The 13,062-nt window shown below is 49.9% G+C and overlaps 1 protein-coding gene across 2 annotated transcripts in view; it reads right to left on the reverse strand.

Annotated features, from left to right (window-relative positions):
• Positions 1 to 13,062, reverse strand: part of INSRR (insulin receptor related receptor) — a 35,859-nt gene that overhangs the window by 19,454 nt on the left and 3,343 nt on the right. For both annotated transcript variants that reach the window (XM_053368611.1, XM_053368610.1), the window contains exons 2-4: positions 7,030 to 7,590; positions 3,228 to 3,543; positions 768 to 910 (exon numbers count right to left, since the gene is read on the reverse strand). In XM_053368611.1, the coding sequence (XP_053224586.1) occupies positions 768 to 910; positions 3,228 to 3,543; positions 7,030 to 7,590 (1,020 nt within the window). The remainder of the gene's footprint in view (positions 1 to 767; positions 911 to 3,227; positions 3,544 to 7,029; positions 7,591 to 13,062) is intronic.

Below are 13,062 nucleotides of genomic sequence, written 5' to 3' on the forward strand. Positions count from 1 at the left end.
GGACCAGCCCATGATATCATGCACTGTGTTCACCACCCTCTGTAGAGACTTTCGTCCGTGGCTGTCAAGCCAGCATACCACACTGTGATACAATATGAGAGGACACTTTCTTTTGTGGAAGGTTATCAATTGTTGTTTAACATTGTTCTTTCGCAAGACCCTGAGAAAGTGGGGTCTCTGTTGGGCCCTCCTAACCACCTGAGTTACATTGATTTTCCAAGTGAGGTCTTCACTAAGGTAAACTCCCAGGAATTTAAAGGAAGAGACTCTCTCCACACAACCACCCCGGATATACAACGGGGCAGGTTCCCCTCTCTTCCTCCGAAAGTCCAACACCATCTCCTTTGTCTTGCTAATATTTAGGTGTAAGTTATTCTCTAGGCACCATGCGGATACTTTTTGAACCCCCCCCCGTATGCTGATTCATCTCCACCTGTAATTAGACCGATTATGGTAGTATCGTCTGAAAACTTAATAATTACAGTGGATGGATCAGATGAAATACAGTCATATGTATACAAGTACAGGAAGGGACTCAGCACACATCCCTGTGGGGTGCCAGTGCTGAGCTTCGGGTCCTTAAATGATCCTTCAGCTGCAAAGGAAAATAATATAGATCCCCCCCCCCGAGTTAAATCTGAGGAAATCTGAATGCATGGCAGGCTCACCCCTCAAGTCATCCCTCTAAAGATTCAGTCCCTCAGTGGGCAGAGGCCAGACCTCCCTCCCTGGAGCGCCCAGCACCCCCCTGGGGCACAGCCACTCACCTCCCCGGCGGATGTTCAGGATGAGGTTGCCCTCGATGAGGGTGCAGCCAGCCAGGTCCCTGGCTGCCCTTGTGGAGTCAATGGTCTTGGTGCCCACTTTGCATTCCTTTGGGCAAAGCCCCTCACACTTGTGGCAGAAGATGCTGAAAGAAGGGGTTTGGGGAGAGACCTGGGGATGACGCACCCACAATGCAGGCAGAGGCTTCTCTCCATCCCGCCCCCTCAGAAGCACCTTCCCCCAAAGGATCCCTCAGCCCCCTTAGCAAACCGCAGTTCCTGTTACTATTTGTAATGTAATTTCATTGGAACTGCATTTCACAAAGACGAAATGGTAATGGGGAAAGGAGGTGGCAGTTGGCAACTGGCAGCTGGGAGTTGGCGGGTTCTCTCTTGACTGGGAAGGTGAGGAGGGAGGGGGCTTCTGGCAGACACTGTCTGCAGGAGTCTGTAAATAATACTTGTGGTTCAACTGTAGCCAACCTGTCAAGTAAAAAGATTTATCTTCAGCTATCTGCATAAGGCATATATTTTTTATCACAAATAGCTAACAGTTCCCAGGATTTCCTCTGACAGACAGGAATGTCTTTTAAATGGATAGCAGGGCAGCAACAGCAACCACAAAGAACCAACTTTGGGTTCATGTTCACACACTTTCATTCTCTCACACAGTATCAGCCAGGCACAGTATCTCACACAGCAGGCAGGATCAGGGCAGGACCCAGACGGTGCACATTTCCTCTCCCTGGCCATGTGAGTTTGTGTGTGACCTGTACTTGTTCTTAGGATGAATGGATGGGAAATGAGATTCTGATTCAACATTAGGAAGAACTTTCTGATGACAGGAGCTCTTTGAAAGTGGAAGGGGCTCCCTCAGAAGCTGGTGGACTCTGCTTCAGTGGAAGTAGTCAGACACACACTCTGGACTTTAAGGTGTCAGTTTCGAAAACCTGAAGGAGCTACTGGATGTGATCCTGTGGTCAGATATACTAAATGAGAAGGGAGTCCAAGTAGGATGGGAGTTTCTAAAAGGAGAAATATTGAGGCCCCCAAGGAAACCAGTGTGGCTGCATAAGGAGCTTTCAGGTGAGCTGAGAGTTAAGAAGAGCATGTATACAAAATGGAAGAAAGTGGAAATCACAAAGGAAGAGTATACATGTGAAGCCAACAGTTGCAGAGAGAAGGTCAGGCAGGCTAAAGCTCAGAATGAGCTCAGGCTTGCAAGAGAGGTTGAAAATAATTTTAAAAGGTTTCTTTGGCTATGTCCGAAGTAAGAGGAAGAACAAGCAAGTGGTAAATGTGGGTTGAATGAGGAAACTGTCAGGTGGATTTTTAGCTAGTTGATTGACCGAACCCAAAGAGTACTCATTAATGGTTTGTCATCATCCTGGAAAAAAGTGACAAGTGGGGTGCCGCAGGGTTCTGCCCTGGGCCCGTTGTTGTTTAACATCTTTATAAATGACTTGGTTGAAGGAATTGAGGGGATGCTCATCAAATCTGCAGATGACACCAAACTGGGAGGGGTAGCTAATGCCACAGAAGACAGAATCAGAATTCAAAATGACCTTATCAGATTGGAGAACTGGGTGCAAGCTAAAGACAATAGGGACAAATGTCAGATTCTGGACTTAGGCAAGAAGAACCAGATACACAAATATAGGATGGGGAACCCCTGGCTTACTAGCAGTAGATGTGAAAAGGATCTAGCGGTCTTGGTACCCCTAGCTTCACATGACTCAACAGTGTGATGCAGCAGCAAAAACAGATAATGCTATTCTAGGCTGCATCAACAGAAGTATAGTGTCCAGATCAAGGGAAGTAATAATATCACTCTATTCTGCCTTGGTCAGACCACACTTGGAATACTGTGTTCAGTTCTGGGCACCACAATTTAGGAAAGATGTCGACAAGCTGGAAGGTGTGCAGAGGAGGGCAACCAAGAGGAACAAGAGTCTTTGAGGAACGGTTGAAGGAGCTGGGTAGGTTTTCCTGGAAAAGAGGAGACTGAGAGGAGACAGGAGAGCCATCTTCAAATACCTCAAGGGCTGTCACCTGGAGGAGGAAGCCTGCTTGTTTTCTCCCACTCTGGAGGTTAGAACTCAAACCAATGGCTTCAAGTTGAAAGAAAGGAGATTCCAACTAAATATTTGGAAAAACTTTCTGACATTAAGAGCTGTTCAGCAGTGCGAAAGACTCCCACGAGAGTGGCGGACTCTCCTTCCTTGGAGGTTTTTAAACAGAGGTCGGAGGGCCATCTGTCCTGGATGCTCCCGCTGAGATTCCTGCACTGCGTGGGGTTGGACTAGATGACTCTTGGGGTCCCTTCTGATCCTACAGTTCTATGATTCTGTGAAAACGGGGGCAAAAGTGTTTGAAGTGACCTGATCAGTCCAACACTTGGCAGAACACAACTGAGCTCTCGGGCCCTTGAAAAGTGTGGGGCGGGCCGGCTGGCCCCCTCACCTGCTCTCGTTCCTCTTGTAGCCCGAGGGGCACTCCGAGAGGCACTGCCTCTGGTGGATGACAAACTTGGAGGAGTCGCGGGGGTTCTCCGACACCTTGCGCAGGCTGGCGCAGTGCTCCGCGGTCACGCAGCGCCACCCCTCGTACTCGTAGGTCAGCTCCGGGCAGGAGCTCAGGCAGTGCCCGTTGAAGTAGAAGTGGCGGCAGGCGGTGCAGGCGTGGCTGTCTCCCGGGCGGCGGCAGCTCCCCAGGCACTCCCGGTGGCAGCACTCGGAGGAGCTGGTGCAGGCAGCACCCCCCGCTTTGCAGGGACACACTGCGAGGGAGAGAAAGGGGGCGGAGGCTGGAGTGGGAGGCAAGAGCAGCACTGGGAGAGCGGCCCCTCAGCTTCTCATTTCCCCCCAATCTTCATTTTAGCTCCCCTTATTCCACACACACCCGTGTCTGCAGATTTTTAAAAAGATCCACATGAAAATCACAGGTGCATTTTTGCTCACATTTCACCCAATATATGTATTTTTGTACACAATTTTGCTTGTATGCCTCTTTGCAAACAATTTCCCCCTTAGCCAGTTCATTTTTTGTATATTTCCACTAATACACACATTTTTGTGTGTATATTTCACTAATACAGTAGACCCGCAATTTATGTGCTGTTAACTTGTGTGCATTCAAAAAATTTTGAAAAGGGAGCAGAAATGTGTTTTGACTATACATGCTGTTTGCTTTATTTGCTATCTCTAATGTAACCTCTGTGTGAGTTGCAAGTCTACTGCAATGGAGGAGTGAGAATTTCGAAAAGCTGAGTTTTATGGGTATTGGTTTAGTTGAGAACCTGGCCCTGGCCCAGTGTCCATATGACTGACTTCCATTCTCTTTTATGCTTTGTTTTAGTAATATTCTATTATGCCACCTTGGAAAAACATTTCTAATTTGAAAGGTGCCCTAGAAGTTGGGGCCGGCCCACCCATGAGACAAGGAAAGGTGAATGCCTCAGGCAGCAGGATGCACAAGGGCAGCAGAACACAATGTAGTGCTTTATCTCCTGCCTTGTTTCTGATGTCATCAGCATATAAACTGATAGTAAACTCCACCCTGTCTAAGTGTTTCAAATCCTAAACCTTCAGCTAACAGCTCTGTGGAAACAGCAAACAGCAAGGCAGAAGCAGGCAACCTCGCCAAGCATAATTTAAGTTAGTTGCCTCCATTTACTGGCACATAGACATTTGGGTTTGTATGGATCATCCTAATTCATACCACAGATTGACCTCCCAATCTGTACCAGTCTGTTAATGAGTTAATGAATCAGAGGAGCCCTCCTGGCTCAGGCACAAAGGCCTCTTTCACCCTCTCCGCTGCCCTAGAGATGGTCCAGTCCAGCAGGAGGTTGGTCAGGTGGTGCTGGACAGTGATGCAGAAGGGGAAATCTCAGCTGCAACTCTTGAAACACCACACATCTACACAGCAGTCCTGAGAGGCACAGCTGGCCGCCTCGCCCAGCGAGACAGGAGGAGGCCAAAGGCCCGTCCATGAGGGAGAGCGCAAGGCCGCTGGAGGAGGCAGTTGCATGCGCACGATAACGATCTGCCTGTTTGCAGTGTATATTTCATTAGCAGCTCTCTTGTTGACAGCAAACAAGCCCAGGAGACTCACATACTTTTATGAGAGTTTCACAACGGTGAGACTGGGCTGCAGCTGATGGGGGGAGGTCTCCCCCAAAGGACAACGCAAAGGAGACCAGGAGGGCATGGAGGGCTGATTCTAAAGAAGTAGCTCTTCTCAGGTCACTTACTAGATACTACACTGGCCTAAGCTTGCTGCCTTTCCAAAGACAAGTTTATCCCACACAGAATAGATTCCACAGATCAGCTGGGCTACTGCTCTGCCACTTGGCAGCCCAGAGCATTTCTCTAAGGAATCCTGAAGGAGCCTGAAAGGGTCCAAAAACTTGCCAAGGTGATGCTGGGAACGCTGGACCAGCAGCAGAGAAAGAGCCTGTGGGATCAGGCCAAAGGGGGCCCTTTCAGTGCAGCACCCTGTTCTCACAGCGGCCACCCAGGTGCCTTTGGGGAGCCCACAAGCAGAACCTGAAAGCAACAGCAATCCCCCCCCCCGACTCCCAGTGACTGGTATTATTCAGAGGCACACGGTTTCCAGAATACCCATCATGGTTGAAGCCTAAGGCCAAGCTAGGAGTCATCACAGGGCCTTTTCAGTGGCTGCTCCCAGATTCTGCAATTCCCTCCCTGGAGAAGCCGCACTGGCTCCCTCTTTGCTGTCCTTCCACCGGCAGGCAAAGACTTTCCTTTTCAACCGTGCTTTTGGGAACAGACTGCTTTTAATGAAATGGCTGGGGCCATGTTGTTGTATTGTAATTATTTCCACAGGTGACAATTGTTTGGGGAGTGTCCAACTGATGCGCAGATCCTTTTGGAACTGGAAGAGGGCAGAATGGGGGCAGAATGGGGCATGCATAGACATGCTCTGCCGACGAGTGCAGGGGCCGGGAACAAAACCCTCGTGCGAAATGGTTGCCGCCTATATGTTTTAAACAGATTTTATATACGTAAATAGTTTTAATTCTATCCATGTTTTTTTAAAAAATATTGTTGCTTTTGATTGTTTTTATCTGTAAACTGCCTTGAGCCCCATTAGGGGGAAAGGTGGGGTATAAACAAATGTGTCGTCGTCATCATCATTACTTCCTGTGGGAAATGAACAGAACTGGGGATCTGTCCTTCTGCGGTGGCATTTTTTAAAAACCAGGCGCTAGAGGGCAGGCGAGAAACGCAAGCACCCAGCAGGGAAACTAATGACATCACCAGAGTACCTAACTTGCTCACCTCATGCCTCCAATTTTGGAGAGCTCCTAAAAATAGGCCACAAAGGAATTAAAAAGTAAAGCACCTGTTTCCTAATAATAGTTCCTCTGTGTAAACACAGGAAAGAACAAAGTTTATTGGGTCCTTGTTTTGAGGAGACTTATGCAGAAGCTCCCAGGCCGGATCATACTAGCCACACCTGTGTGTCTCCAGGCAAATAGCCAGCCAGGCTCCCAAGATAGCCGTGCCGGCAGAATGAGCCATGAGCCCAGCCAGGGAGGAACGTCAGTGTGTAAGGAGAGAGGGAAGGGGGCCCTCCCAGCTCAGGCAGCGGCAGCCTGAAAGGAAGGGGTTAAAAGGACACAGGCGCGGCTTTTGTAGAGCCTGGCTGCAGCTGGATCAGGCCCAAAGGGGCTCATCTAGCTCGGCATTCAGCCTGCTGGATCTGGCCAAGGGCTCCTCTAGCCCAGCATCCTGTTCTCACAGGGGCCAAACATTTTCCTGTGGGAAGGCAGCAAGCAGGACCCGGGTGCAAGAGCCCTCTGCCCTGATATTCAGAAGAGCAGAGGCATCATGGCAAGAAGGCATCGGCAGCAGGACCTGTGCTCTCAAAACCCAGCATTATTCACAGCAGCCATTGACCACCTGGTCCTCCATGAATTTGTCTAATCCCCTCTTAAAGCCACAGCAACCTCACCCCACTGTGCCTTGTTTGGTCCTGATTCTCCACTGCCCTCGCCAACAGCTAGTTATATGATAACTGTTGGATTTGTGGCTGATGGACTATAAATAAATTATATTTGGGTTCGGATTAACTGTTGTTTTTGCTGTTCTCGTGCCAAGGAACTCTTTCTGAAGCACAATGGGAATCAAGTGACCCATAAAGCCCTTCTGCTCCCTTGCGAAGCTCAGCCATTCACAAGCCCTTCTCAAGGCTGCCGCAGGCACCACACACCCAGGGGGGACCTGGGTCAACCGACCTTTCTGGCAGTTGCTGGAGGTCCAGCAGCGATACTCCAGCTGCCCCTTGAGGCTGGTCTGGGTCTGGACGCAGGGCTTCTCCACGTCCAGGATGCCCGGGCACACGTCAGCACACTCCTCCGCGGGCTTGTTGTGCAAGATGATGTTTTGCTCCAGGGCATGGGGGGTCTGCATCAGTCCCCAGTCGATGGTGGAGATGTGGCAGAGCTCCTGGTTGCGCTCGATGCGCACGGAGCCGTTCAGGATGTTGGTCAGGCTGTGCAGGCCGATGTCACGCAGGTGCGGCATTTCAAAGATGACCAGGGCGTAGTTGAAGAAAAGACTGGTCCCCCGGATGACCGACAGGTTGGGGAAGAGGTCGCGCAAACTCTCCAGCCCATAGACGCGGAAGAGCAGGAGGTACTCCGTGATCATGACCAGGCGGGGGAAGCTGAAGGGGTGGAAATCTTCGCTGCTGGTGGTGAACAAGAGGAGGATCTGCAGGTTGCCCTCAATGATGGTGCAGTTCTCCAGATTCCGCAGCTGGGAGACATCGACGCGGATATCCATGCTCTCGCAGACTGGAGAAATGGGGAATGGCGGGGAAAGAAAATGAGTCACCAGGACATGAAGAACAGCTCATGCTCTTCACCTCCCGCACTGTTCCAGCACACAGGACTCTCTTCAGACTGCAGCATTTGACCCACACAAAAACCCCTCAGGCTACAGACTCATGGAGTTGGAAGGGAGCCCCAGGGTCATCTAGTCCAGCCCTCTGCAATGCAGGAATCTCAACATTCTTGCACCACCTGTTTGTGTGAATGGCCCAGGAGGAGAGGCTGCTCTTTCCAACCTCCTCAGAGGGCCTCTGCCTGACACAGGGAGCCTCTGTCTGTCTGAACAGCCAGAAGAAGACAGGATGGACAGACCTCTCAAATGTGCTTTCCCATTTTCCCAATCTTCCATTCAGCTCACCCCATTTCCACAACAGTTCTTAAGCCCTCGTGAAAACCCGCCAGCACTTTATTTATTTAGAAAAGTATTTATATGCTGCCAACTCAGCTGGCCACAACAGGGGGCAGATGAAATGTATATCTCACCATTAAAAAGCAGGACAAAACAATCATTAAAAGCACCGTACTAAACTCTCCTAGTTTCCCCCAATGCTGCATTTTATGTTATTTTCACTAATACATAACAGCTTATGCACTCTTTCTCCTAACATATTGTTCTAGGTTTGTGGGTGCCAAACCCCTCTTATCCTTGGATCCAGCAAGTATTAAAGCTAAGCCAGGCAAGCTCCCTGTTGAAGTGACAAAGGAAAGGGGGCTCTGCACCAGACAATAAGTGGGTGGGGGCCCTACTTCAACTCTCAGATAGCTAGAAGGACAAAGCCTGAGTTTTACAGCAGAGTTTGCTATGGTGTGAGCTAGAAGTAAAGCAGCAAGAAGAGGCTCAGAAAGCAGTGTTTGATTTCTGATGGGATCCAAGGCTGTGACTGTGGGAGAAAAAGAAGCAAGACCTTTTGGGGGTTTGGAGGCTGGGAGCCCCTCCTGTGTGGGCTCAGTTTGTATATATGTGTAAATAAACCACATATCATAAAGACACCGCAGTCTCCTGTGTGCCTCATTCCAAAGGGAAACACGAACTCTGGGAAAGCATCCAAAACCCCTGGGATCTCTCAGCGCTCAGAGATTGGGGTGGCCTGAAACAAGACAGTGCAGTATGTGCTTTTGAAAACAGAACAGGAATTACAAGGAAAAGAGACGGCAAAGACGCCACATTGCTCCTCTCCCCACACCCTCCACCAGGGAGAGACCCAAGACCCCTGCTGGGACAGATGCCCCATTTTCAACACCCGTCTTGTTGCTCCTGATGGAAGGAAAAACCCTCCTCCCAGACCCTGAAGCAGCTTGGCTTATGGATCCATTAGTCGTATTTCTCTTGTCACAGTGGCCAAGTAGGACACATTGAACAGAAAAGTAAAACAATACTATAGTAAAACAACAACAACAACCCTACAAGAAGCTTTAAAATAAGCTTTATCCCACGTGTCCTCTGAATTGCTTTGCTCGGCAAAATTGGCACCGCTACAGGGGCCACGCAGTAGCCGTTCTGCATTTACGGGGTTCTTGGTTTGTTCTTGTTTTTATTATCTATTTTGTGTTTTTATCTTGTATTTTTATACTGTGAACTACTATGAGAATTATGGAGGAAATGCAGTATACAAATTTAATATGGATGAATAAATGAACCAGGTCATTTAGGGTGGCACCAACACTTTGGAACTCCCTGCCTATTGAGATCAAGCAGGTGGCTCTGCTGGACTCTTTCTGGCTCCTGCTAAAAAATTGCTTGGACAAGCCTACCCAGATGCTTAGAAATGCTGCTGGGAATTTTTTTATCTGTTTTAGTATTTTAACTTCTTGCATGTTCTAAGTATTGGAAATCTTTCTTAATTTTCTCATTTAATCATTTTGTAAACCACTCTGAGGTTCTGTTTTTTCCTTTTTTTGCAATCAATATTGTTATTATTAATGCTTTATATTATTGTAAATTGCTAAGAGGTGGGGGGGTGGAGGTTATACAGTGGTACTTTGGGTTACAGACGCTTCAGGTTACAGACTCTACTAACCCAGAAATAGTACTTTGGGTTAAGAACTTTGCTTCAGGATGAGAACAGAAATCGCACGGCGGTGGCGGCAGCTGGTGCAGCGGGAGGCCCCATTAGCTAAAGTGGTACCTCAGGTTAAGAACAGTTTCAGGTTAAGAACGGACCTCCAGAACAAATTAAGTTCTTAACCCGAGGTACCACTGTTTTTAAAAAATCAAGTGGTGCTTTTATTTACGGTAAGTACTGTACACAGTCTGATCCCAGTGATGCCTGACAGTTGAAGCAGTTTCTCTGAAATGCACTGGGTCTTCATAAAGTGATTTATTATGAATTTTGGGTGTTTAAGAAGGTTTTTTATATACAGTGGTACCTCAGCTTAAGAACTTAATTCATTCTGGAGGTCCGTTCTTAACCTGAAACTGTCCTTAACCTGAAGCACCACTTTAGCTAATGGGGCTGCCGCTACGCGATTTCTGCTCTCATCCTGTAACCCGAGGTACCACTGTATATATATATAAGGAAGGCTTGCTTTCACTCTGAGGTTTGCCATCCGCTCCCCTTGGCGCTCTGCAAGGCAGAGGTGGGCTTGTGGGAATCCTGGCTTGGCTCTTGTCGGCCAGGCTGCACACTGTGGATCTGCTGCAAATGCACACCTGCTCCTGTCCTCTGCAGCAGCCTTTGGGCCCCTGGGAGTGGCTGCCTTTCAAGGCCTTGGGCCGGATCCGGCAGCAGCAGCAGCAGCAGCAGCAGTCAGGCTCCCTGGTGTTGGGCAAGAGCCTGGTCCCAGTCTCTCCCCAGAGAAAGGCAGATAAGGAAGGAAGAGAGGAAGGGCACTACAGAAGGAGGCCGGCATCAGCCCAGCTCTAATCTCTGTCCCCGGATGCCAGTATTTACTTGGAGGTGGGGGCAGGCCCTCAGAGGTCATTTTCATTACCTCCTCCTGGGCAACATGAACAGCTAGGCAAAGAGATGCAGCTGCCTGCTTCCCACCAGTGGTAAATTTCATCATGGCAGCTGCCACAGCCATGCCCAGAAGGAGACTCCAAGAGCTTGTGTTGATCCACTTTACAGAAAAACTGGCCCCTGGGTTTGTTACCTCCTCCTCCCTCCCCAGCCACTTTCCTTTGGTGTCATGGCTTTTAAGATGGTAGAGAACTGCAAGCTGCTCTGGGCCCTTCTGGGGCTGGAAAGTGGGATTTTAAAAATATTTAAATGGGATATCACCATATATACTCTCTTCCCCTCCAACAGCAGCTGTATGCAGTTTGTTAGCATCAGCCCACAGCTGTAGGCTAAAGTCAGGCCCCAGAGTCAGCGATAAAACTCCCGGTGTGAGTGAAGTTGACTCTTTATTCAAAGAAACCGAAACAGTGCAGGCCTAGAGATCACAGCAACTCTTCCCCGTAGACCTTGCCCCAGTGGGCCGTTGGGAGGACTGCCCACCGCTCTGCAAGGCTCCTTCCGCAAATTAAACCAGGGACCTTCTGCATGCAAAGCCTGGACTCTGTCCCACCGACCACAGCCGCGCACTAAAAATAAAGCAAGGTGACACTCCTCAAAGTTTCCATTTAAGTAGAAACATAAAATGTTGCTTTTTACCTAGATCTATTTGCTTAACATTGTCTGCACTGACCGGCAGCTGCTCCACGGGGTTTCAGAAACAGGAGGCATTCCCAGACCATCCTGAAAACGCCAGGAATTGAACCTGGTGCCTCCTGTGTGCAGATCATGTGCTCTGCTGCCAAGCATTTGAACTGGTGGCTCTTTGAACTCTGGCTGAAAAAGCTCCCCAGTTGCTTTGCTGTCCAGACACTACGAGTGGCTGGGAAATGAATGGTCCTGAAAGGGGCTTCCTGGCTTCCTGGCGACGGGGCTGCACCTTCCCAAGTGCTCAGCTTCCATCTTTCACAAAAGGAGAATCTGGCACCTGCCCAAACTTGCTGCTTCCTTTCTCTGGCTAATGATGTGTTTGTGGTACATGGACAAAGACAAGGAGCCTTACAATGCTCAGCAAAGGCACAAGCGGAGAAGGCGCTGCGCTCAGGCATCATGTCCAGGGGGAAAAGCCCTGTTTGATCACCTGTTTAAACAGTTCCGTTTCTGTTCCGGAAGGTCTGAATAGCCACGGGTAATATTTGCTCACAGTATTTTGATATCTCAGTGTTTGCTAAGTATGACAAAACACTCACGGGGGGGGGGGCTGTGAGGAGAACCGGGGAGGGATCCTCCAGCTTTGCTTGTCAAAATGGCAAGGGAAGGGTGGTGCTTGGGAGGTGAGGGGCCATTTTGAAAGAGCTAGCTGCCCACCTGGCACACACGGGGGCTTGAGGCGCTCTTGGCCCTGAACTGGAGCAAGTCAGCAAGGCCTCAGGACGGGCTGCAAATCGTCTTCTGCCCCAGGTGGTCATGGGGGCCGTCAAAGGATGCCGCCCCATCCCCAATGGGCACCACCAGTGCTATTTTTCTAGAAAAAAGAGGTGCTGGAACTCACCATGCGCCCCTCTCTTGTTCTCTTAGAATGGCAAATGGCGCCCACCTGAGAGGGGCCAGAACAGAGTTCCGGCTGACAAAAAGCCCTGGTCACCACCCCCTTCGTGTAAAAGGCTTCCCCAGGAACGTGCAGAAATAGACAACCTGCTCAGAAGTCCGTCCCCCCATGGCCGCAAAGGGCAGCAAAGGAGACCCTGTCTTGGCGTGGCTCCACTGCTGCTGCTGCCCATGCTCCTCTCTCATGGTGTGTGTATGTGAAACCTGAAGCCAAATTATCACCTCCAGAGCAACGTTTCAGTCCAAACTGACATTTACTATAAACACCGGGGCTAAATTCTGTAAACGCAAACTTCAAACCCCAAACACTCCACCTGGCAACAAGAGAGGATCAGCCTGGTGCTCTCAGGAGGCACAAGGGAAGGGGAGCGAAGGGGGCCCCAGCTCCCCTCAGAGACCACCAGGCACCAGCCGGGACTCTGGCTTGTCCAGGGAGCCGGGAGAAAGACGGCTGGACAAGGCAAGCTCATGCCTAGAACAGAGGCCCTTGCTGGCACAGTGGACTAGAAGCCGCAATCACCTCTCTTCAGATGTGGGTTTTTGTGAGTGACAGGAGCTCAGCAGTGGAACAGCTGCTTGGCATGCAGAAGGTCCCAGGTCCGATTCTCTCTGGCATTGCCAGGCAGAGCTGGGAGAGGACCCTGAGTGTGAAGCCCTGGAAAGCAGCCACGGCCACAAAGCGTAGACAGTACTGAACCAGGCAGACCAATGGTCTGACTCGGAAGAAGGCAGCCTTCTCCCTATGCAGGGCTGCCTGTGATCTGATAAAGACTGTCATGACGCTGACTGACCAGCCACAGAGAGTCCACCGCTTTGTCCTCCCAACACCTCAGCACCAGCCGCCTCACTCTGCCTAATGGTAGGGCAAGGTTTTCAGCCAGCTTTCCCAGTG

This window comes from Podarcis raffonei, chromosome 16, assembly GCF_027172205.1.
Source record: "Podarcis raffonei isolate rPodRaf1 chromosome 16, rPodRaf1.pri, whole genome shotgun sequence".
Lineage (NCBI taxonomy): Eukaryota > Metazoa > Chordata > Lepidosauria > Squamata > Lacertidae > Podarcis > Podarcis raffonei.